Source organism: Callorhinchus milii, unplaced genomic scaffold (assembly GCF_018977255.1).
Source record: "Callorhinchus milii isolate IMCB2004 unplaced genomic scaffold, IMCB_Cmil_1.0 Scaffold19, whole genome shotgun sequence".
NCBI lineage: Eukaryota > Metazoa > Chordata > Chondrichthyes > Chimaeriformes > Callorhinchidae > Callorhinchus > Callorhinchus milii.
In genome coordinates this window covers 4,171,978-4,193,831 of record NW_024704760.1, presented here as the reverse complement: position 1 = coordinate 4,193,831, position 21,854 = coordinate 4,171,978, and the positions used below count along the sequence as shown (strand labels likewise).

The window sequence follows — 21,854 nt, the reverse complement described above, 5'->3', positions numbered from 1 at the left end:
ACTAATCACAAGTATATTTTATTTCTTTTAAAAAAAACCTACGTTTCTACTGAGCTCTACAGAATCTCCAAAATCCCTGAATTTGTATCGAATCACGAGGGCTGTTCAAGGACACAAATATACATATAGTAGAATGCAACAATGCAAACCCCATTCTTGACACCAAAAACGATCTCTTGGTTAAAAGCATATTTTAAAAAATAGATAGCTTTCCTCGTTACAGTTCTCTCGAGTCTCCTACTAAAAAAAAAAGGATATTTTTAAAGCACAGTTTGGCGAGGAATCAATCAACACAGTCAGCGCTCTGAAAAGCAACGTATTTCACCTCCTGCAAATCAGAAGCCAACTTATGAAAATTAAAAATACTATATTTCTTGAGAAACCCAATGTGCTGGGTCACTTCACGAGCAGCTGGAACTTAACAAACAGAAAAAAAAAGAACGTAAAGTCCTTTTTTTACACATAAAAAAAACTCCAATGCCTTCCCAGTAGGGGAAAAACCAGACATTTCAATGTTAATTAGTTTGGAGCTGCTCATTTAAAGGCTCCCGTCTTACTATCCAATAAATACGGCGGTGGATGTCTGCAAGCTGCGTGCAGCAGATTCTAACCAATTTCCTGTAACCAAAGATACAGCAATGAATGCTGAAACTCCCAAAAGGTTTCACTGCTGTTTTCAAGGTTAAAAAAAAGTCAAACTGATACCTTGGCATAAACAGAACCTGAGCAGCATTTATCAATAACACAGCGGTGTTTCGTGCTTGTATTGAAAACCTTTTTAGGGGGAGGCTAAAGTTTAATCGCAGACATAAAGTCTGCGCAGAAGCTCTTTATCTGCCTCTTGTGCCTCTTCCCTCCTTTCGTTTTGGGCCATTTCATTGTAATCAGCGAATCCTTCCTCTTGCCAGATGGGAAATGTTAAGAACCGTTATCTCTCCGCCAGTGTGTGGGAATTATCCCACTCAGCAGCTCCTGTTACCCCGCGAAAGCCAAAGCCCTACAGGGCGAACATCCCTGGAAAAGCAGCGGGAACGCTTGCCAGACAGTACGCCAAGCTTTGGGCTGTTTTACCTGGCTCACCTCTACTGCACGTACTTGCACAAGCCAAGGCTCTCGTCAACCAACACTCCCCCAGGAGTTGGTAGGTGGGATGCACCCCTCCAGGGAGAGAGTGCGCATTCCATTTCCGGACACAGGGAAAACGTCCTGGATACATGTGAATGAGTTCTGCGTTCAGCCCCACGCTAAAGTGACGCAGAGCAGCAGGAAGCAGATCAACACCCACAAAGCCCCTTCCCCACGTCTGGCGAGACTGGAGAGGAGAGAGAGCTTGGCCGAGGGCCAGTCTCCCCGTCTGTGGTCGGGCAGCCACCTGTTAGCAGGAAAAGAAGCAAGAGGCGAGGTTAGTGGCAGCTTCGATTTGGAACACGGGACTGAAATCCTTTCAAGGGCAGCGGGTATACCCGGCTCAGAACGTTCCCGGGAGGGCCGAGTGTTTGGGCTTTCGTTACTGGGGCCAGAGCGGGTCAGCCGAACCCACAGAAACAGCTCGCGGCTCTCAGCCCAAACTAATGAGGCTTCGATCGCGGAGAAGCCTCAGATTGGTTCGGGTTTAAAGCAAGCGCAGAATACAGATTAGTGAGTTTAATCTCAATGGGGCGGGTGGTGGGGGGGGAGAGGAGGGGAGGGTGGCTTGTTTCCAAGTCAGTAAAGGCACCAGTTGATGAATAAATACTCTTTTGTCCGGGTACAGAACGATACGACTTCCATTTCCACGCTTCATTCGCAGTAGGAAAGTATCCAGACGTTTAACAGCTGCAATTACCCTGACAGCTGCTGGTAAAACTGGCACCTGGTTCCGGGAGGTAAGAAAAGTGCAGATGGTATGTTGCAAACCGCATTGCAGTGCAACAAGTGACTACAGCTTGGAGGTCCTTGTCACGGAGTACAAGATGGTGGGCTGCGAAGAGGAAATGGAAAGGGAAGGGTGGGGACTATTAAAAGAAAATATATTTTACGGTTTCTGGAGTTAATTAACCTATTTTGAGTTGTGCTTAACATTGCTCCGCTGATAGCGCAGGAACCCATGGGCGCTTGATTAAAACAGAACGAACATCCTGAGGTACAGGTACGTGGAAGGGTGCACGTAGGGTGTTAGACGCTGGTGGAAAGCAGGGAACAGGATTGAACCCCACGATATCCCTGTGCACAGGCAAAATATTTCCATCCGGCGCATTCCAAGACATCGCGGGGCAGAAGAAGCCATTGTGTGGGTGCGTGCCCACTTGTGCATCAAGTCACTGGGTCATCAGGGATTTCTACCTCGCCAGAGTAAAGGCGAAACCACAGGGGAGCAGAGCTGAAGTTGTCTCACACTCACGATGCCAGACGAGCAGTCCACATGTGGGATTATGAGTAATGGATACTAAAGACCACTTGTGAAGGAAATGAACCATTCCGTCCCCTTTCAGTGGATCGAGAGAAGTGGAGAGAGATATACGAGTGGCCTCTGGAGTTATATTTATTGGGAGCAGATTCCATTTCTTAGTGCAAGGGATTGGTGGGGAGCGAGTGCTGCTTTTATAAGACAAAACAACTTGACTTAGTGGCTAATCAATGATACAACCTGTGGGTGCTGGTGTCGCTACTGTTTATATTGGGGTGGGAGCGAGGAACGGAGAGATAGATACCACACTGTTGGAGCGACAGGCAAACCCAACTGGCCAGCTCGTCAACGTGCAAGTAGTTGTTTGAAAGGCTGCTGGGATAGTTGGTGCAAGTTACGGTTAGTCAGTGGAGTGAAAAGGCTTGACCTCTGATAGGTTCACTGCTCGCTGCGCTGGTGGATAAGAGAAGGAGATGGCGCTGTCTATAGGAAAGAAAAATTGGTAGTGGCACAGAATCGGATATACCCAGCTGGTACAGTCCACAGAACAACGTCACCCTTTAGCAGGGAGTTTAGACAGAGGGGCTCACTCCAGCCAGCGGAGCCCTCATCACACCATGACTGGAATTCTATAAAATTAGCCAGATTCATTGACTGTCTTGGACATCTTCACTGCAACACAGTGAGCTGATCGTATCGCAATGGGGCTTTTGAAAGGATGATGGTAATTCAGGCTCTGTTCAATTCAAGCCCTGCTATGTGTCAGGACTTTCCTCTGAGAGGCACACATTCATCCCAAGTGATTCCACTGTGTCGAATTGTGATTGTCTTCAACTCCCGTTTCCGTCTCTCTGAAAAATGGGAGTACAAACTGACTGACGCTCCTATCGCTGGACACAACATAGCAAGTGATGAAAACAGTGAGGGCCATCCATTTCATTAAGAATATAAAAGATCCTGGTTTATGTTTTGTATTTTACATTCCAACGATGGAACTTTTTTTTCAATATATACATATATTTACGTACTATATATATATATATAAAAACTTCCATCTTTAGTTTAAATCAATTGTATCTCAAAGAAAGGACACTTGAGTTGTAAGTTGGTTTGTAAAGCTGTGCAGGATTAAAAAATATAATCAGGTTACAATTCCAAATCTGCCGATTCTGAAGAGGATTTCAGTGGAACACAATCAAATCCCTCTGACGTTCTCTGAAATATAAAGAAATCAGATTAAAAAAATTAAATCACCGGCCAAAGAACAGCTTTCCCCTTTTACAACATATGCAAGTTAAACCCGTTCACGAATGGTCACAAAAAAAANCTTCCAAATCTTTTATTTACAACAAAAATAATAATTTTGTCACTCGTTTGTGGGATACAAATTGACTGCTGTGTTTCGCCCACAAAGTATGCAGTCAATTCACTTTACAGTATACTCTGTGAAGCGCTTTGAGATGTCTCCACAATGTGATAAGGCACTGTATCAAATGCAAGGATTATTATAAGGGCTATTGTTATTATCCCCACAGTTTTCTGAAAATAATAAGGAGTGGGTCAGCCAAAGAGCTACAAAAATGAGAGTCTCAGAGTGCAGCGATGTTGCAATGGCTGCTCGCAGCCTCGCTGAACTAGATTTTCCTTAAAAGGATCACAAGATAATGCTTTTAACAAGGTCGGTGCTTCGGAGTATTTGAGTAAACATTGTCCGGGCCCTATAAATGTTAACAAAATCCTTTTCCCATCACTGAACAATCGTGAGAAAGTGACCCGCCCCCCACCCTACATGAGTCCTCCAAGAGAGACGTTCCCTTTCTGACTCTCTGCGAGATGTGGTTGGGCCACATTCACAATCTGGAACGAAACCCCGATTCAGATTTCGAGACGGGTCGCAGCAAGGTGTGGTGTTTCAGGAGGAGCGTTTAAAGGCACCTGGAGCACACAAGCCGGGGGCTGATGGCGGGGCATCAGATTCGTTGGCCCTATCTCCTGTTCTGAGCTTTGCTGCTATCGGGAAGCCACAGAGCAGAGACCTGCCACGTAAGGGCAAAATTGCACAGTTGCTTTGCACGGCTCCTTTCAAGAGTGGTGTCCGAGTGGCACTGGCAGAGGCTTGTGAAGCAGGTTGCCTGACCGCCCACCCCGTCCGCTACAGAAGATGAAGTGATTTCAACCGCAAATAAAGCATTAATCTTTTTTGCAGGTTTAGACCCCGACGTGTGAAGCACAGTCACAACACATTACAGTCATATCCTGCAGAGGCCTTTGAGAAACTATGTCAATGCAATAAGGCAGTAAATCAAATGCAAAGATTATTATTATTATTATTATTGATCTTACAGATAAACAATTGCTTTTCTGACTGCACTGACGGAATACCAAATCTTTCCCTTTTGAAGAAACGGAAACGAGATGGTGAGAGAGCAGAGGTATGGTACTTTAGCAATGCGAGTTCACTTCAGTGGGAAACACTGGGACCCATCAGATATGTAGTTATTAGAATAATAAACAAAACACGGGAGGCTCTCATAAATCTTTGGTCCCAGTTGTCTGTAGGAAATAACCGCATTGCGTGCATGCATGTGTGTGGTCAGCTAAGCTCTGCTGTACACACGCTACATAAGGATAAAAAGCAACCTTGAAACAGTCAACTTAAACACAGAGAGTGTTTATCAACAGGGGACGTCATCAAACATATTTCGATGCGCGTCCCCCAAACCAACCTAAATACACCATAACAATTACCGATGGGCGCTAAGGAAAATTCACCCCACGTTGGCATTGCTACTTATACTCAATCGCGGTTCATTGTTAGCTCGAGCTCTTTTTGTGGTCGGATTTTAGTTTCTTTCCCAATCTCTTGCTCACCATTTCTATCTAAGTGGAAGACACTGGGCCTCAGTCTAAAATTGTGTTTCCCAGTGCAAAACATTCTTCTATATCGGGATCGTGTGCGTATGCGGGCTAAAAAGAAAAAAAGAAATGCAGGCAGAACAAATGTAAAAGCACGCACCGACAGTGAGAAACACAAACAACAACAACACAACCACAAATTACATTCGTGCAGCGCTTTTCACGTCGGAAACACGTCCCAAAGCACTGGACGATGAAGGGTTGGCACCCGAGCTGGGGGTTGGAATCAACATAGGGTAAGGTAGAACGGTTTTCTACGAGTCTTAACAGCAACGTACGGCAAACTGGCTTCAAAGTTAAAGATGTATTAAAGAATTTGCCAATTTCCGGACACTCTGAAATGTTTCCATCAATAGAGTAAATTTAGTCCCAAGTGGAACTTCTTCTCAAAAACACTCCTGTTAATTTTTATCGCGTCTGCCTCACTGAAAGTTGTACCCTCAGTTACACAGACACTGAATTTTTTTCTGCAATCTGTAAAGGGGCAAAATAATCTGGGACACTGCAGGTTTTATCACATGAATTATGTGTCCACGTGCTGCGTCATAACACTGGATACTGGGAACTATCACACGCTGATTGATAAGATAGCAATCTTTTCATTGCGCGTTTATAATAGGAAATCTCACTGTAAACACGTCATAAAAAGACTGCTGTTTCAGTGACCGCACATCTGTAGTTGGATAGTCTAACCATAGGAATCCTTTGGTCAAGGGCACCTGCACCAACAAAACAGTCAACAAAGAGGCAAACGAAAGAAAGATCCTAAAATGATTTAATTTATCATTTTGTTCAATACTTTTCATCCACAAAATAAGCAAATCTGTCTGTATAATCTAACTAGAGCCTCATCGTTACCCATCACATTCATTATAGAACTTACTTTAGTGGTAAATGACTTGATCTTTCCGAACAGCGATTTCTTACTCATAAAAATAAGGTCATCTTCCATGTCTTCGCCTTCCATTATAGCACAGCTATCCACTGCCGGCAGCTCACCGTCCTTGACATTAGAGTTCATCACCAACTTGCAGTACTTGTACTCCAACCTAAACACAATCCAAGTGTAAACGTGGAGCGTACACAAGAGTCAGGCTTTGCATGGCTTTTAAACATCGACACCAGGGCACTCCACACTGTAAGGGTTTCACATTGTGACTTTAAACAGGAATCTCCGCAAGTAAAACCTTCTAATAAAATCAGAGGCAAATATTTAAGACAAGCGAGCGATTGTAAACAACTGGTGATGTTTACGGCCCTGTAAAAAGTACTTCTGAGCGCTTGTGTGGAATAATATTTATTGGGGGTTCTGCACTTTATTTAGGGGCGGTCGAGTGTGCAGACAGTCTCCTGCAGGAAGGTCGTTTAAACGTCCGTCCCACTCACTGTTATGTCTGACGTTCTGAGGCTTGCGATTTGGTGCCCAAAAGGGCCTTCCTCCTTCGTCCAAACCAATCTTTGTGATCCACTGATCGCTCCTAAGTTATCCGCACAAAAACGATATACTCACTTCTGGTTTTTCTTATAGAAGTAACACGTCGTGGCCACCAATAAGCAAGCAGTGATGGAGCCCGTGATTATTCCAATTTTCAGGAAGAAGTCCACTGCCTTGCAAGTTTCCACCGTTTGCTCTGGCAGCTCAACCCCCCCTTTGCACAGCTTCGGTTCCCACCAGACAAAAGCAGTTTTCTGTGAGCAGAAGGGGTACGCCTCAGTTTCGCTGGCGAAATACACACGGTCACTCCACTTCGCAGTATGTTCCGCGAAGCGCTTGGAGACGTCTCGACTCCCCGGCGCATCCGCCCACAAACAGTCGCGGAATCGAGTGACCCAAATTATTATTCTTTCCTTTTGTATTTTTTTTACCTGGATTCCACTCACACAGGCCCCGACTATCTCGTGGTAATCCGTCGCTGAGCACAGCGGACAGGCCTCAGCTGTTTCCCACAGAAAGTGAAAGGTGCAACCATCACACGTCCCTTCTTGGCAGCCACTGTCGGTGGAGTAGATTTACGTCGAGGAGGCGCAAAGAGAGAAATCACTGGTTTTACTGGATTAATAATAATAATAATAATAATCCCCGCATTTGACACGGCGCCTTATATCACGCCTTCGAAACGTCTCAAAGCGCTTCACGGAACATACTGTGCATTTTGTGGGCGAAACCGCGGCAGCCAATTGCGCACGGCAGCGGCCCCCGCAAACAGTCGTGGATTGAGTGACCCAATTATTATTATTATTATTATTATTTTTGAAGGGATTATTGCCCCCCCCCGGAAAATCACTGAAACCTAAGATCTCTGGGGATCAGCAGCCTGGATCGTGTCCAAACAGCAACTGATCTCTTTTCCTACTGTGGCAGCCGGGGGCCTTAACAACGGGTAACTTCAAATGTTGCTCAATCGACCAACACCGTTTTTAAATTAAAAATATCTGCGAGGATTTCTGTTTGAAATACCGTGCCTTCCACCCACTCACTCACTCACCCACCCAACCCCTCCCTCCCTCCCTCCCTCCCTCCCTCCCTTCTTCTCCAGATCTTTGTTACTGAAACGACAGCCCAGAGACCATCTCACGATAGAAAAAACAAGGGAGGGAGCAAAACAATTGACTCTGGGCATGTAGATATAAGGCACCTCGCAGTAAAAAGTCAGGAAACACAATGAATTATTAGAGCCAATAAAAAGAAAAAAAAAACCTTTAAATCCTTCTTTCTCGTGCATTTTCCTCAGTCGCCCCCCCCCCCCCCCCCCACCCCCACCGTGCACCCCACCCCGCTGTTTAATGCTCATCCTTCATCCTCGTTATTAAATCTATAAAAGTGACAAAAAAGACAAACAACTGGGTTTTTCACCCCAGGGCCCAAACGCGAGGCCGTGTGTGAACCGTCAGCTCCCCGCCTCGTGTGTCGAAGTGACATGAAGCATGTGTCCCAGTTGCTACGATACTCGGGAGGTAAATGGTAAATCTCCCCCCAACTCCCCCCCACCACCCACTAACGTGTAAGCTTCCCTTTCAACACTCCGGTGCTTTGACAGCTAATAACCGCAGCTGTGCCCGTTATTCGGAGGCGCCCTCTGACGTGACCGGTGACCTGTTACATCGTTATCGTGCCTCGCAAACAGTGAAAATGTACGTTTTATTGGAAGGGCTCCTGCCAGCGGTGTCCGTTGAAGCCTCCCCTCCACCCACCGTCCACAACTCCCCCCCCACCCGATCAATTTACTGCCCCATCCCTTGGAATTATTAATTACGCGAACGATGGTGAACTCTACCTTGGAACTGAAATGGTTCCTGACCCAGCGTACGCGGGATTGCACCTCAATCGTATCGTGGAAGCTCTGCCGGTTTTGCAGGTTTCAGTTGATTCACTGGACCTGTGCGATACAAACAAAGCCGCGATCCGTTTATATCCATCCTGTGGGGCCGTGTACCGGTGACCCAAATGAAATTTACGGCCTTAATCGTCATCCCTTGCATTCGATAATGGCGCCTCGTCCCAACTCACGCCGTTGCAATGCCTTGAAGCGCTTCACGGGATGTACTGTGAAGGGCGGTGACTTTTCGTAGGCGAGCCCGACCAGCCAATTTGCCCGCAGCAAATGCCCCCGCAAACAGCCCCAAAACGAACGACCGATTTTTATCAGGGGGTTGCTGGCTGGACTTCAGAAAAAACACCTTCCCTTTGTCAGTAGTGCCACGGCATCTTTAATGTCCACCCGTACAGGCAGACTGGACCTCGGTTTAACGTCTCATCCAAAGTACTTCACCTCTGACAATGCAACACTCCTCCAAAAACTATATTACTGGCCTCGACCAGGATATGGGGCTCTTTCAGTGAGTCGGTGTAAGTGTAACCAGCAAAAAAACTAATTCTGATCTTTGAGTAGCTGCAACAACACTGAGATATGTAGTTTGTTCAGGGTTTGTTCAGAGCCTGTGAGCTGAAACTGGTGGTCAACAGTTACAAGACAGGAGCAGACGGAGTTGGGGCAGAGGTACCAAAAGGCACTTGAGTGTGGAGGTCAAAACTGCCTTACTTGCTGGAGACAGCACAAGAGACTGAAGGATTTGCAAGGAAGCCAAGTGGAGAATGAATGTTTTTTTTTTGCTCTCTCTGAGGGATTATTACTCCCGGAAAGCGATCCGCCAATTGACTAACAAACGGGTGCCTACTTACTGCTTAGGTAACCAGAGGCGGTGTGTAGTAAAGGAAGCTTGCCTCAGGTTTCGCCCTGTCCCGCCCGGGAATCGAACCTGGGTCCTTTCAATTGCGAGGCGAGCTCGCTGACCACTACGCTACGGGATTCCACTGATGTTACCCGTGGGACTGCCCTCCAGTGCGAGGAACATAATAAACAGCCGAAGGTTCAAGTGAAACACCAGTTAAACAGCATTTACTACACACTTACTGTAGGTGCCCATTGTGAAATCTCACTTGATTTAATACAGTGCCAATTCCCTTTCTTTTTGTTTAACTATCCCGATGTAACTTATAGACTTGGAAAATGTCACTTCAACCGTTACAATCTTGAACCAGGTTTGGCGCTGAGATCTTAACTCAAAGTATTATACGGTGTGTGCGTGTGTTTCTTTTAAAAAAAAGCGACTTTAATTATTAATCGTTAAATAACCCATCACTCCTGTGGAAACATTATTCTTTGAACAAAACCATCACTGAATGAATGATCAAGCAGAGCTTTTTTTTTTGTTACCTGTAAAAATATATGATGTCGGGCAATGTTCTGCTGGCTTTACTAACAGGAAACAGATTGCCATCAGCAGTGAGATTTTCCAGAGTCGTTTCGCTCGTAACTCCTGCAAATAAAACAAAACATAAGAGACCCTGAACCTCGCACTTGGTGAAATTGCACAGTGGATCTTGTCCCCTTTCGTTTCGCCGCTCTCTCTCCGTGAACGAGACATGATCACGCTAGCGCACGGTTCGTTTAGTTGAAGCCCGGGTTTGTACCAACTGCGCAAAAATCGGCCGTTTCTTGTAAGTCTTACCCAACAACCGATCTGCCAGGTTAATGGGATGAGATGACGTGATGGTTCGAAATCCCCTCACGTCCGTAGGTACAAGGGTGGATTGGCAGATGTAAGACGAGATAACTTCAGTGAAACCTTCGTATGCCTCTGTGATCCCTTCAACTGTTACGTTGTCCACACAAGTCGCCATCTTCTTTCCCTTTTTGGGGATGGGGAGGAGGGGAGGGGGGGTGTGGTGCAGAGAAAAAGTATTTGCGCAAGAGATGAAAGATTGACTTGTTGTAGAAAAGCATAAATTAGAGATCTTTCTGTGTTTGGCGTTCTCGGGGGCTTTCCCCTGTCCTTACCTGGAACCCACAAAGGCCAATGTTGAAGTAGTGGAAATATTTCACTCCTTTCGAGGTGAACCGGGGGGCACTTGTGACAGAAGACACGTTGCTGAGAAGGCTGAAATCATACTGTAAGGTCTTGCTCCCTTGGTGTTGAGCGAACTTGCAGTCGTTGTAGCAAAGAGTGTGGTTCTGCAGAAAGCAACGGGAAGGCATTTGTCACAGACGGCGATGTTTCGCCCCCAGAATATACACAGTCCCCAAATCCTCTTTACGCCGTATCCCGCGAAGCGCTTTGAGACGTCTCAACGACGTGATAAGGCGCTATATCAAATGCAACGATTATTATTATTATTATTATCCCACATTAATAATAACCCTCGCATTTGGCAGAGCGACTTTCATCAACGCATCTCCAAGTACTTCGCGTCATCATGGGTCACTCTGAGGGGCGACGTTTAACCTGAACAGATGAAGCCACTACAATCGGTGCCCAAAACGTCCCACAAACAATCAACAATGGGATGAATCCGTTTCTTTTTTGCGTGCAGGGTGGGGGGGGGTGGGGGTGGGGGGGAAGGGGGTGGTGGAGGTGAGCTAGGAATATTTGCCTGTTCTGGTGGGTGCAAAAGATCTCATGCCACTATTACCTCTTCTCCTCCCCACCTTCCCCCCTCAACCCGGCCCCCCCCTCCCCCACCTAAAAACAAAGACGCTTAGCAACTCGCATTTACACAGCGTCCCTCAGGCAGGAGGATAGCGTTCCAGAGCGCGGAGGGATAGAGGGAGAGAGTGTTCCAGAGAATAAGCGTTACCAAGCTGCTTCGGGTACCAGGACCGCACGGGACGCAAGATTCCTTTCCGTAATAATGGTGAGCTTTGAGGTAGGTATTCGGGGGACACTCCCGGCACTTGCTGGAGGCCTTGTCGATGTAATGTCCGAGCGGGCAGGCGACACAGGCCGAACCTGAGGCTGTGTCCTCCAGGGCGCATGGCCGACAGTACGAGGAGACGCCGTCCCTCACATTGGTCACGTTGATGGAGTAGATCTGGGCAACGTCCGTCGAGTAACTTTGTCCCTGAAACAAACAAACAAACTCTAGAACCTAAATATACACATGCGTACATGGTCAGCATTTTATTATACCACAAACACAAAGTCTGTACCACTGTTCGGATGGTGGAGGGTAGGGGTGGGGGTGGAGGGGAGGGGTGGGGTGGGGAGGCGAGTCCATGACCAGGGGACGTCAAGTGTAGGATAGCGACCAGGGATCCGGAAGAGAATTTAGGAACCACTTCACCCAGAGGGTGGAGAGAATGTGGAACTCGCTGCCTGAAATACACAGTCAATTCCCTTTACAGTATATTCTGTGAAGCGCTTTTGGACGTCTCGAAGATGTGCTAAGGCGCTATATCAAATGTAAGGAGTATTATTATTATTAACCCGATTGCACAGGTCACAGGCCGCCCAACGCAGGGAGAAAATTGAACAGTGAAATACCGTACCTGGTCAAAGGAAGTCGTGCGCTGAAATGCCCACACAAAAGCCAGGGACGAGTGTTTTTCAATGACGTACGTATAGGATTGCTTCCCTCGGCTGCCAGACCAGATCTCCGCAGTTCTTGCAGTCGCTCTGCTCGTGCCCTGAAATGGTGATTCTTTTTAAAAACATTTGTACCATTTTGTATTATTTTGTTATTTGTATTATTTTCGGGGCGCTGGAATTTTAGCCGAGTTTCTTTACTCCAAGGCTTTATATCAAAAGCAAGCATTATTCATTATTATTAGTAACAAAAAGGAGCTGTTGGTAATCAGTGACTCCCGTTCGATCAGCTTCACCCCACCACCACCACCTTGGGTGCTCAACCAGCCGTGTAAAGAGTTTTGAGGCACTCTACGAATGTGAAAGACGCGAAATAAATTGCATTGCATTTTATGCCGCACTAACCTTCAAGTCCACTCTTTCGTTTACCGCTTCCCCCGAGCAACACGGCAATCTAAATTACCAGCTGATGACGTTTTTCGTCAGTGAAATAGCGCTGGAGAACATGCTGGAATAACATCTGCACCCCCGGCAGCTCCCAAATAAAACTCGAGAGCTTAAATCATTACTGCCTCAGAATACAACACTGAAATTCTACTATCACTGAAATCCTCAAGATCTCAATCTTCTCTCCCATATTCTTCCCTTGCAGTTCAATCCATACTCTTTCTCTACACACACACACACACACCTCACCCCCAGTCTCTCTCTATGCTTTATTGATAGGGAATGAATAGCTTGATCCCAAACTGAGTATTCTGGCCAGTTTCCATAGCACACATGGCCTTCTCCGCCCGAAAACATTCCTCGCATGTTACATTCAATTGGAGCAATTGAAACCCGATTAAAACTCTACAAAGGGACACTGTCGGAGGTGTTTGTGGAGCATGATTTAAATTGCACCGATGTGACAGTGTGATTGATAAATGCAACCCACTTGTGAGTTACGAGATCACGCCAGCAGTATATAATCCCAATAATAATCCTTGCATTTGATGTAGCGCCTTACCATTTCTTTTTAAGACGTCTCAAAGCGCTTCACAGAATATACTGTAAAGTGACTTGACTGTGTATTTTGTGTCTCAAACCGTGGCACAGCGGAAACCCCATAACACTATCCTCTCCATCTCACAGAGCTACAAGTGGTGGAACAACACTTTACTATTGATTCGCGGGTCCTGAACGAATTCAAGTTCTACCGCCCTCCCCCTCACCCACCCCCCATTCGTACCCTCTAACAAACTTTACACGGGTTCCGAAATCAACGCCCAGCGCGGAAAAAGAAGTCAACGGAGCTCGCTCACCACCATGAAATACAGCTCGCAGTCCGCTGTGCACTTGGTCTCAAAGACAAAGGTGATCCGTGCGATCTCTGCGTTCTCTGTGTCCTTTACCACTGATTCTGGCGCCCTGTGTGAGACCAAGAATCACAGAAGACAAATCAAATTCTATACAAATAAATGTGATGCAGGAAAACCAGACAACAACCACCACCACCACCACCACCGCCACCACTACCACCACAACCTGCATTTATTTCGCGGCCTTCACTGTTCACCAGTTTTTAGATCTCGCCCCGATCGTTTATTTCCAACGTTCCCCGCCCTGACACGTCACACCCCTCAAAAACCTCGACCGCAGTGCAAAACGTACCGTTTGCGTGTGGAAAAAAAAAAGAGAAGAGAAATCTGTCCCGTTTCCACAAAACGACGGCGCAACTAAATCAAGTATTTTCACGCAACGCGCTGTTGTTTCAAGAATTTCCGAATCCTTTTGCCTTTTTTTTCCCCGCATCGCTCACAGTAAAATCAACTTCGCCCGCGTTCGGAAGTCGAAGGGTCTCGGGGATAAACTTTTTTCAACTGTGCTGCAACTGAGGCTGAGCCGTTGGTTAATTTATCAGAAGCGCTTGTTAACGGGGGGGGGTGGGGGGTGGGGGGCATCAGGGCAGCTGCCTTGGGGCAACGAACTGAGCTGACGTTCACGCGGAGTGCGCTCGGAAGGGCAGGGGTTCAGTCCTTCTCCAACAAGCCCGCGTCGAGTTCGACCGGTCCGCTTGACTGATTGTGCTTTAACGCTGCTCAAGTGGACCACCTGGTGGGATAACCGGGCAACAGCACTCAGCGCTTCAGCCGTCTTTGCTGGTAACCTTCTTGTGCTACGAGGACAGGGTTTGTTCGGGCTTAGATAGCGCGTAGCATTTTGTGGAGTCCTGTAGCTCAGTGGTTAGAGCACTCGCTTTGCAAGCGAGAGACCTGAGTTCAATTCCAGGCAGAGGGCGAAACCTTGGGCAAGTTTCCTTACTCCACACAGAGCCTAATAATAATCCCTCCAAAACCAAAAACAATAATAAATTGGTCATTTTCAATCTACGACTCTTTGTGGGACATTGTTGTGCGCAATTGGCTGCCGCGTTCGCCCACAAATATACAGTCAATTCACTTTACAGTGTGTTCTGTGAAGCGCTTTGGGACATCCTCCCGACGTGAAAAGTGCTATATCAAATGCAAGGATTATTTTTATTATTTTGTGGCCCTTTTTCTCACCTAAACCCAGGAACGGTCAATATCAGCATCAAGAAGTCGTTATCATTTCTCCCCACGGCACTCTGCACATGATCCCCGGCCACCTCCCATCCTGAAAGAAAACGTTTTAAAAGCAAACCCTCGCGTTCAATACAGCGCCTTTCACGATGGGGCGCGCGTCTCAAACGACAGCAACTTAATATCACGTGATAAAGGGCTTGACCCTGCTGGCCCTGGGCACCCGAGCTAGGGGTAGGAGCTGAAGTGGGTGGGGTGGGGGTGGAGAGCGTGGGAAGGTGGAGGCTGATCGAACAGAGCAAAACAAAACGAATCTCATCGCACGCACCTTTTATTTCTTTGCAATCTTCATCGATCCCATTGAAACAGGCAGTGTCCATGTTCTTTGGCAAACTATTCCACCACTTGTATTCGAATCCCAGCACCGGTTCGGTTCCGATGGCACATTTGGTGCACTCTGCGCCTACAAAATAAACGTGGAAGAGATGATCAAGCGGCTTAAGTGCGTTAAGTCGCTCACTCCTTTCTTCCAGCGCTGAAGCTTAGCAAGAACTACCCATTGTATAATTTGCCATACATGTCTGCTCGCTCTCCACTTTCGGTGCAGGTCAAAAATCAATTCAACAGGAGGGCTTCACCGTACAGTATATGCAGCGAAGCCCTTTGAGACCTCCCAATGCTGTGGGAAGGTCAATATCAAATGCAAGGATTATTATTGTTATTCAGTCATTGATTTTTATCGAACAATATCTCGATCGGTCACTGGAATCAGTCTTACAGGAAGACTCTCTGCAATCGTCCCCAAGTTGAATCGTATCCCTGTGGCAAGTGATCGATTATCAGTGATTAACGCCGATCAGCTTCACTCACTCTCTCCATCCATCGCGCTTGAACTTTCATTTGCACCTCAGAACACGAGGCTAGCTGCGTCATTATCCGCGGTCTCACACGATAACCTTACCGGTGGACCCGTCGGAGTAGAAGCCGTGAGGGCAAGGCTCACAGCCGGTCCCGTTAGCTTTGAAGAATCCCGGGTTACAAGGTCGACATGGCTCCTTTGTGCCCGACGCAGGGAGCTTTACAGCGTCTTTGGCATCTTCGTTGCAGAGTTTGGGCTCGATCCACTTGTACATGATCTGAGTCTGAAAAGACCGAACACAGCAGCGAGCAAGAAATAAATCATGACAACAGCAAAAGAAATATATACAAAGCTCACATCTGATATCACGAAGGAGTGGAGGGTGAATGGGGAGGGGGTGGGGGTTGGGGTCGGAGGGTGGCCGAAAAGCAAGATCAAAGAGGAAATTGGATCCCTGAACGTGTTAAATTTGAAGCATATTCTGTTTAAAAGGGAAAGTAAGAGCTGTCGGAGCCGGGGTTACCATGCCACCGCTGTCACACGGTGTGTGGGTGTTGAAATAGTCCTTCGCCGAGCACGGCTGACGTTTCTTGCACGAACCCGAGCCCGTCTCTGTTTGCAGGTCATTCACAAAAGAAAAAAAAGAAGGGCTTTGTCAATCCAAGTTTCTGTTAAAACAGGAAGCGAAACCCCCAAAAACCCTAAAATAAAAGACCCCCCCACCAAAAATCGTCTCCTCCGATTTCTGAGTGGCGCTCTCGCCGGCTACCTGAATATGAATCTTTGTCGCACGCTTGGCAAAACGTGGCTCCTCTGGGAGAGTACGTGTTCCTCGGGCACGGGTCACAGCGTGAGGAACCTGCTTTGTTGTTGCAGCTCCCCGGTTTGCAAGGGAAGCACTCAGATGTGTAGGCCACCCCTTGAAAACGAGCAGCAAAAAAAAAAGGAACAGGTTACAAAGGAAGACAAAAAAAGGGTTGGAAAGAAAGCAATCGGCCCGACAAATTCGAAGTCTGCGTTTGTTTTTTCCCCACCCCGCACCCCGAATACGCTACTTGCCCGTGATGAAAATGTTTTTGATGAGGGCTGGCTTCAGCGCTGTGTTGCCCAGTGGGAATCCTGTCGTTCTCCAGTACAAGACGTTGTTGCCGCGATTCAGGTGGACCTCGTAAGAGAAAGGAAACCCGTTGGAAAATCCCCAGTCAAGCACATAGGAGCTGGAAGAGACACGTGCACGCTCTGGATTGACGACGTGGCTCCCAGGTCAGCGGACACGTCAGGAATCCAAGACCCTAAGGTGATGGTTCACAGGCGTGTTTGGCTTATTAATGAGGCCCGAAGGGGTAGCCGTATTCTGAAGCATTAGTGTGGAGGCTGATCTTTAGGTATATGGTTGGGTGAAAGGCAACAGCCAATTGCTCACATTGGTGTCCCACAAACAGTCGTGGATTGAGTGACCAAATTATTATTTTTTTTTGATGGGTTTATTAGCCCCCGGAAAAGCGATCCGCGAATCGACTAACAACTGGGCTCCGACTTACTGCTGGATAAACAGAAGCGTGTGGAGTAAGGAAACTCGTCTGACATTTCACCCTGCCCGGGAATCGAACCCAGGTCCTCTCGCTTGCGAGCCATTACGTTACAGGACGCTACAATAGACATCAAAGCGAAATACAACAGGCAGAAAGAGCAAGAGATATGTGGAAACTAAAGGGAGTGAAAACGTACTGAAATTGTTTGCCAATCGTTCCTCTCAGTTCTTCTTATCCCTTTCGATTCAGAGTCCATAGCTTGACATTGATCATTCTGAACCTGAGGGAAAGAGACAGCTGTATTTAGCCACAGGGACGCGTGAGAGACCTTGGTTGGCTTATTCTCCTTTTCTTTAACAGTGATTTTTATGTCACTCAAAAACTGTTGCGGTACGTTCTTAAGAAAAGTCAAGGCTAAACATTTAGCGCCAGTTATGATCCAATGACACGCTGACATTGGGTGCTAGCCTCAGTGATGGTCTCTTAACCAAATACCTTCAAAATAGAGGAGTGGGAAGTGAAGGTGGTTGACTTGTGCAGATTCTGTTCTGAAAGGAGACCGCATTGAAGTGGATTTCCCCCCAAGTTGGTGCAACGTGCATTAAGGAATTCTCTAAGAACTTTGCAGGAATTATACCCCCCATATTATTCCCATAATTACACTTTATCTCCCTGCCCCATCCCTGTTTCTCCCTCACTTGCACTGAAAGTGCTGGTTTATTCAATAAACAGTGCCTGCCCACATGCCTCGCAATTGGAGCTTTGTTTTAGAAATAATGCTTTTTGATGCACAAACACACACACACACACACACACACACACACACACACAGACATACACACACACATATAGAAAAAGATCAAAGCTGACGGAAGTTCCAGATGGCAATTACTACCCCCCAAAACTCTGGAACACTCCCCCTCAATCCCTCTGCATTAACCCCTCCTTCCCCCTTTTCAGGCCACGTCTGAAGATACTCCCCTTCCACCGTACTACCCCTGCCCCCCCCCCGCCCCATGGCTCAGTCTCGTGCTCCACCGCGGTCAATCGCTCTGAGACGATACCCTGCGTGCGGGGCGCTACACAAAGGCAAGTTGTTGTTGTTGTACTTACAAAGAATTCGAAAAATATATCGGTGTCGGGATACAGGTACTCAAACGAGACGGTGCCCGGCTGTTTCAGGTACACGGAGTACATCAGGGTCGCTCTGCACTCGTCTGTGTTGGACGCTATGAAATCGGTTTGAAGAGTCCACTTGGACCTGGTCAGGTCGCACAGAAGAAAGAACTTCCTAGATCAGGGTGGTCCAACTGGCGATTTCATCCAGCCACCCGCCCCACCACCCCATCCCCTCCATCAGTCCCTCCATTTCATCTGGCCCACCCACTCCCTACATAACCCGTATGAATAGGATGCAATGTTTCTGCAAGGGAAACACACAAATATTGCTTGTGCGGCCCACGAGCATTTCTCAAGAAGGTTGGACCACCCTACATTAACAAGTTACAACTGCTGACGTCTTTCAGATTGGTTTCCAGGGAACTTAGGGTTCTGAATCCCCTGAAACTCTCGGGATCTTAAGAGGCTGTCCCCTCTCAATGTTGATCTGATTGTAATCCAGAGCGTCGTTCACTACTGCAGCTACGGGTGAAATTTGCCGATTTGGCTCGTGCCTTCTGCAGACGATAATCACTGTCAGGGGAGCATGGGTTTTTAATCTCGGTTGAAATCGCCTGCCTTCAGCCTAGCATCTGAAACCTCCTCTGCTCAGGGTGACTCGGTGCTCTGCTGAGCAGAACATTTGCTCACGAGGCAACTGAGAGCAGCCGTTTCGTGTTTTAATGCAAGAATCTAATAACTTGCTCGCTTTGGCTGAGTGCAACAAATGGCTGAGCTTCATTAAGTGGTTCCCAGTTCTTTTTGGCTTACAGCGCTCCGAGACACTTTTCTGGGCGAAGGGCGCTACATGTAAGTGTAAGTTGTTGTTGTTAATGTTTGCAAAGACGCATTAAAGTCAGTCGGAAGGAATCTATAAGGTCTGCCTTACAGACTGGGTTGGACTTGGACCTCTGGAACATCAAGGTGGTTGTCATGTCATGTTCGATCGACACTTCGTGCTAAACGCTACTGTACGTCTACGCAAACCTTAGCGTACTTACGTGGTACAGTTCTCGAACGCCTCAGTAAATTCATCTGACATGTCTTGAGTTGTGGCTTTGTTGATGAACCCTGGTGGCAGCTCATCCCACTGACTGAATTCGACGCCAGTCCCCAGAGAATAAGTGCCAGCAATACACGCTTTACACGACTGGTTCCTCATGTCCAGGAACTGACCGGCTCCACAGGAAAAGGCTACGCCATCAAACCAACAGAGACAAACACGAGCAGCGTTAAAATGTCACAAAAACCCGATAAGGTCCCAAAATGAATATATACTGTCCAGATTCTTCCTGAAGAAGCGGGAAGGTATGCGATAAAATCTGTTTCGCATTGTATTTCATTGTAGAGTGTAACTCCTTTTGTCTTCTGCAGACTATAGTCACTGCTGGGGAGCGAGAATTAAATCTGGATAAAAACGCCCCAGAAATCTCAATCAACAGAAAATCACCAAATCACGAGATTGATGGGGAAGAAGACGGCCTTTGGTCTATCTGATCTCATGCCTCCAGAACACCCACCCTACCATTGACCCATCACAGCATCAAGATGCTTTTTTTAAAAAAATGCTTCCACTGTCCTGGCCCCCATCCAACATGTCACAGAGAATCGCTGTGCGCAATTGCCTCCTGAGTTTGGCCCACAAAATATACAGTCACTCTACTTTACGGTATATTCTGTGAAGCGCTTTGAGACGTCTCAATAACGTGATCAGGTGCTGCATCAAATGCAAGGATCATTTTTATCATTAGAATTGTGGCGTATTCTGAAATTTCTGTCCTAATTTGTCAGGTGGTTCTTTATTAGATACTGCTGTGAAGTGCTTTGGGATGTCCTCCTGACGTGAAAGCCGCTATAACAAACGAGGATTATTTTTGTGATTTATTGCTTGATTATTTAAACCAACAGCATGTCAATTGAGCACTCTTGTAGCTCGCGATCAATGTTACAATAGTAAATCTGTTCTCGTGTTTGAGTAGTTTTTTTTGTTTTTACACACACACACACACCACACACACACATGAACGTGACAGCTGAAATCTGGCAGAACCAGTCAGCCCGCGAATCCAGGTGTTTCTGTCGAACTGCCAGAGATATTGGGCTTTAATACTTTAACAGGGAAAAACTCATTGCTTGACTCATGTGGCTTATAAGCAAATCCAGCATCAAAGAGGCTACGCAATCAAATGAACTTAGCGATAACACTTCATGACCAACTGCACCCAAACTGCTGTGGCGAATGCAATTCTCTGTGTCAATATCAGCGAATATGCAAACAGTGGTGCAAATTTAATGGATCTGGAGACAGATGGCTGGAGGGAGTTGTGTGTTGAATATACAAATATCCAAGTCGAATTCAAATAGAAGTGACTCACAGCATTCTCTGCCTTTGACAGGATCTGGCAGTCCAGTGCAGGTCCCTGGATGGTGAGGCACAGCGACTCTCCACCGGGAGCCAAGGCTGTCACAGTCTGTGTACTCATAATAGTAGTCCATCTGAAAGAAACCAGAAATATTCTGCATTATTACAATAATAAAATAATAATAATCCTTGCATTTGATACAGTGCCTTATCACGTCTTCGAGATGTCTCAAAGAGGGTCGCAGAATATACTGTCAAGTGAATTGATTGTCTATTTTTTTGTGAGCGAAACGATATGGGCCGAAGGCCTTATCCACCCAAATCTCTCTTGTGAGTCAGTTGCCAGAAGGGGACAGAAGGACAAAGAGAATGGAGAGGTATGAGAGAGGAGATTAGGAGGGTAGGAGTATTGAGACAGGTAGTGACTATTTGGACCTAATGCCCCTCTTCTTTGCTGAAACCTTCTGTGTAATTCTACATAAAGAGGATTGCGAATCTGTGGAGACCAGGGCGGAGAGCAAACATTATTTCTAATCTCTGTTTTTACCAGACCCCTGCTTTTGTCCAGTTCGGCAATCATGTCTAAAACTGGATTAACCGAGTAAACTTAGGTTGTAGATGGCTTTCAGGGTTTTAATGGCCTGCTTCACACCCTCACTAAGGCCTCCATGCCTTAATCTTTGCCAAAAGGCCTAGCCAGCCGTGATTACTCTCAATCTTCTCTTCAATTAAGACAGGTTACATTCTTTGAACTTCTCATCATCACTTTGAGCGTTACGAGGAGAAATCCCACAATCAACCTTGCTTACTCTTCTTTGAAGTCTCTTTATAACCTTGCATTAAATACAGCATCTTATCACGTCGTTGAGACGTCTCAAAGCACTTAGCAAGATTTACTGTCAAGCGTAGTGACTGTATTTTATAGGTGAATGGAATGAATTGGAATCTACCTGCTGACTGACTAACAACGATTGATACAGTCTTGGTTCCTGGCGATAGGATCAGATCTCGTCAAAATGACTTGTTTGCCTGAAACCCAGAGCTGTGGCAATCAGAGCATGAACGGAGGAGGCACTTGATCAGGCAGAGACACTTTGCAACCAGGGTTTTTTGGGGGGGAGGGAGGAGGGGAAGACCATCTGGTGCAATAGAGCACATCAGGGGAGGACGAAAGTGAGAAGATGCAAATATTGGGACAAAAATGCAGTAGGCGCAGTCAGGTAAACCCATTCAT

The 21,854-nt window shown here is 46.7% G+C and overlaps 1 protein-coding gene across 2 annotated transcripts; it reads right to left on the bottom strand.

The window, feature by feature from the left end:
• Positions 1–3,512: 3,512 nt before the first annotated feature.
• elapor1 (endosome-lysosome associated apoptosis and autophagy regulator 1) lies at positions 3,513–19,435 on the bottom strand. Of its 2 annotated transcripts, XM_007894280.2 has the most exons (20): positions 19,260–19,435; positions 18,214–18,361; positions 17,297–17,380; positions 16,628–16,733; positions 16,338–16,487; positions 16,092–16,180; positions 15,671–15,851; positions 15,038–15,166; positions 14,713–14,803; positions 13,471–13,576; positions 12,130–12,267; positions 11,439–11,702; positions 10,642–10,815; positions 10,313–10,493; positions 10,018–10,120; positions 8,578–8,679; positions 7,169–7,295; positions 6,813–6,991; positions 6,186–6,351; positions 3,513–3,601 (listed from the first exon to the last, which is right to left on the bottom strand). In XM_007894280.2, exons 1-20 carry the CDS (start codon positions 19,418–19,420, stop codon positions 3,533–3,535), a joined length of 2,748 nt encoding a protein of 915 aa, XP_007892471.2. In that variant the 5' UTR covers positions 19,421–19,435; the 3' UTR covers positions 3,513–3,532. The 2 variants fall into 2 exon arrangements, with proteins under 2 accessions (XP_007892471.2, XP_007892472.2); XM_007894281.2 differs by lacking the exons at positions 16,092–16,180; positions 16,338–16,487 and having other exon boundaries at positions 15,671–15,852; positions 16,651–16,733.
• Between the last annotated feature and the right edge of the window lie 2,419 nt (positions 19,436–21,854).

What these genes read in the sequence shown, in the direction of transcription:
- elapor1 (XM_007894280.2), bottom strand. Translation starts at nt 19,420, where the DNA reads ATGAGGAACCAGTCGTGTAAAGCGTGTATTGCTGGCACTTATTCTCTG. An exon ending in CGACAAAGATTCATATTCAG is followed by an intron (nt 16,181 to 16,337) that starts GTAGCCGGCGAG and finishes ACCTGCAAACAG; the next exon opens with AGACGGGCTCGGGTTCGTGC. An exon ending in CTACTCCGACGGGTCCACCG is followed by an intron (nt 15,167 to 15,670) that starts GTAAGGTTATCG and finishes TTGTAGGCGCAG; the next exon opens with AGTGCACCAAATGTGCCATC.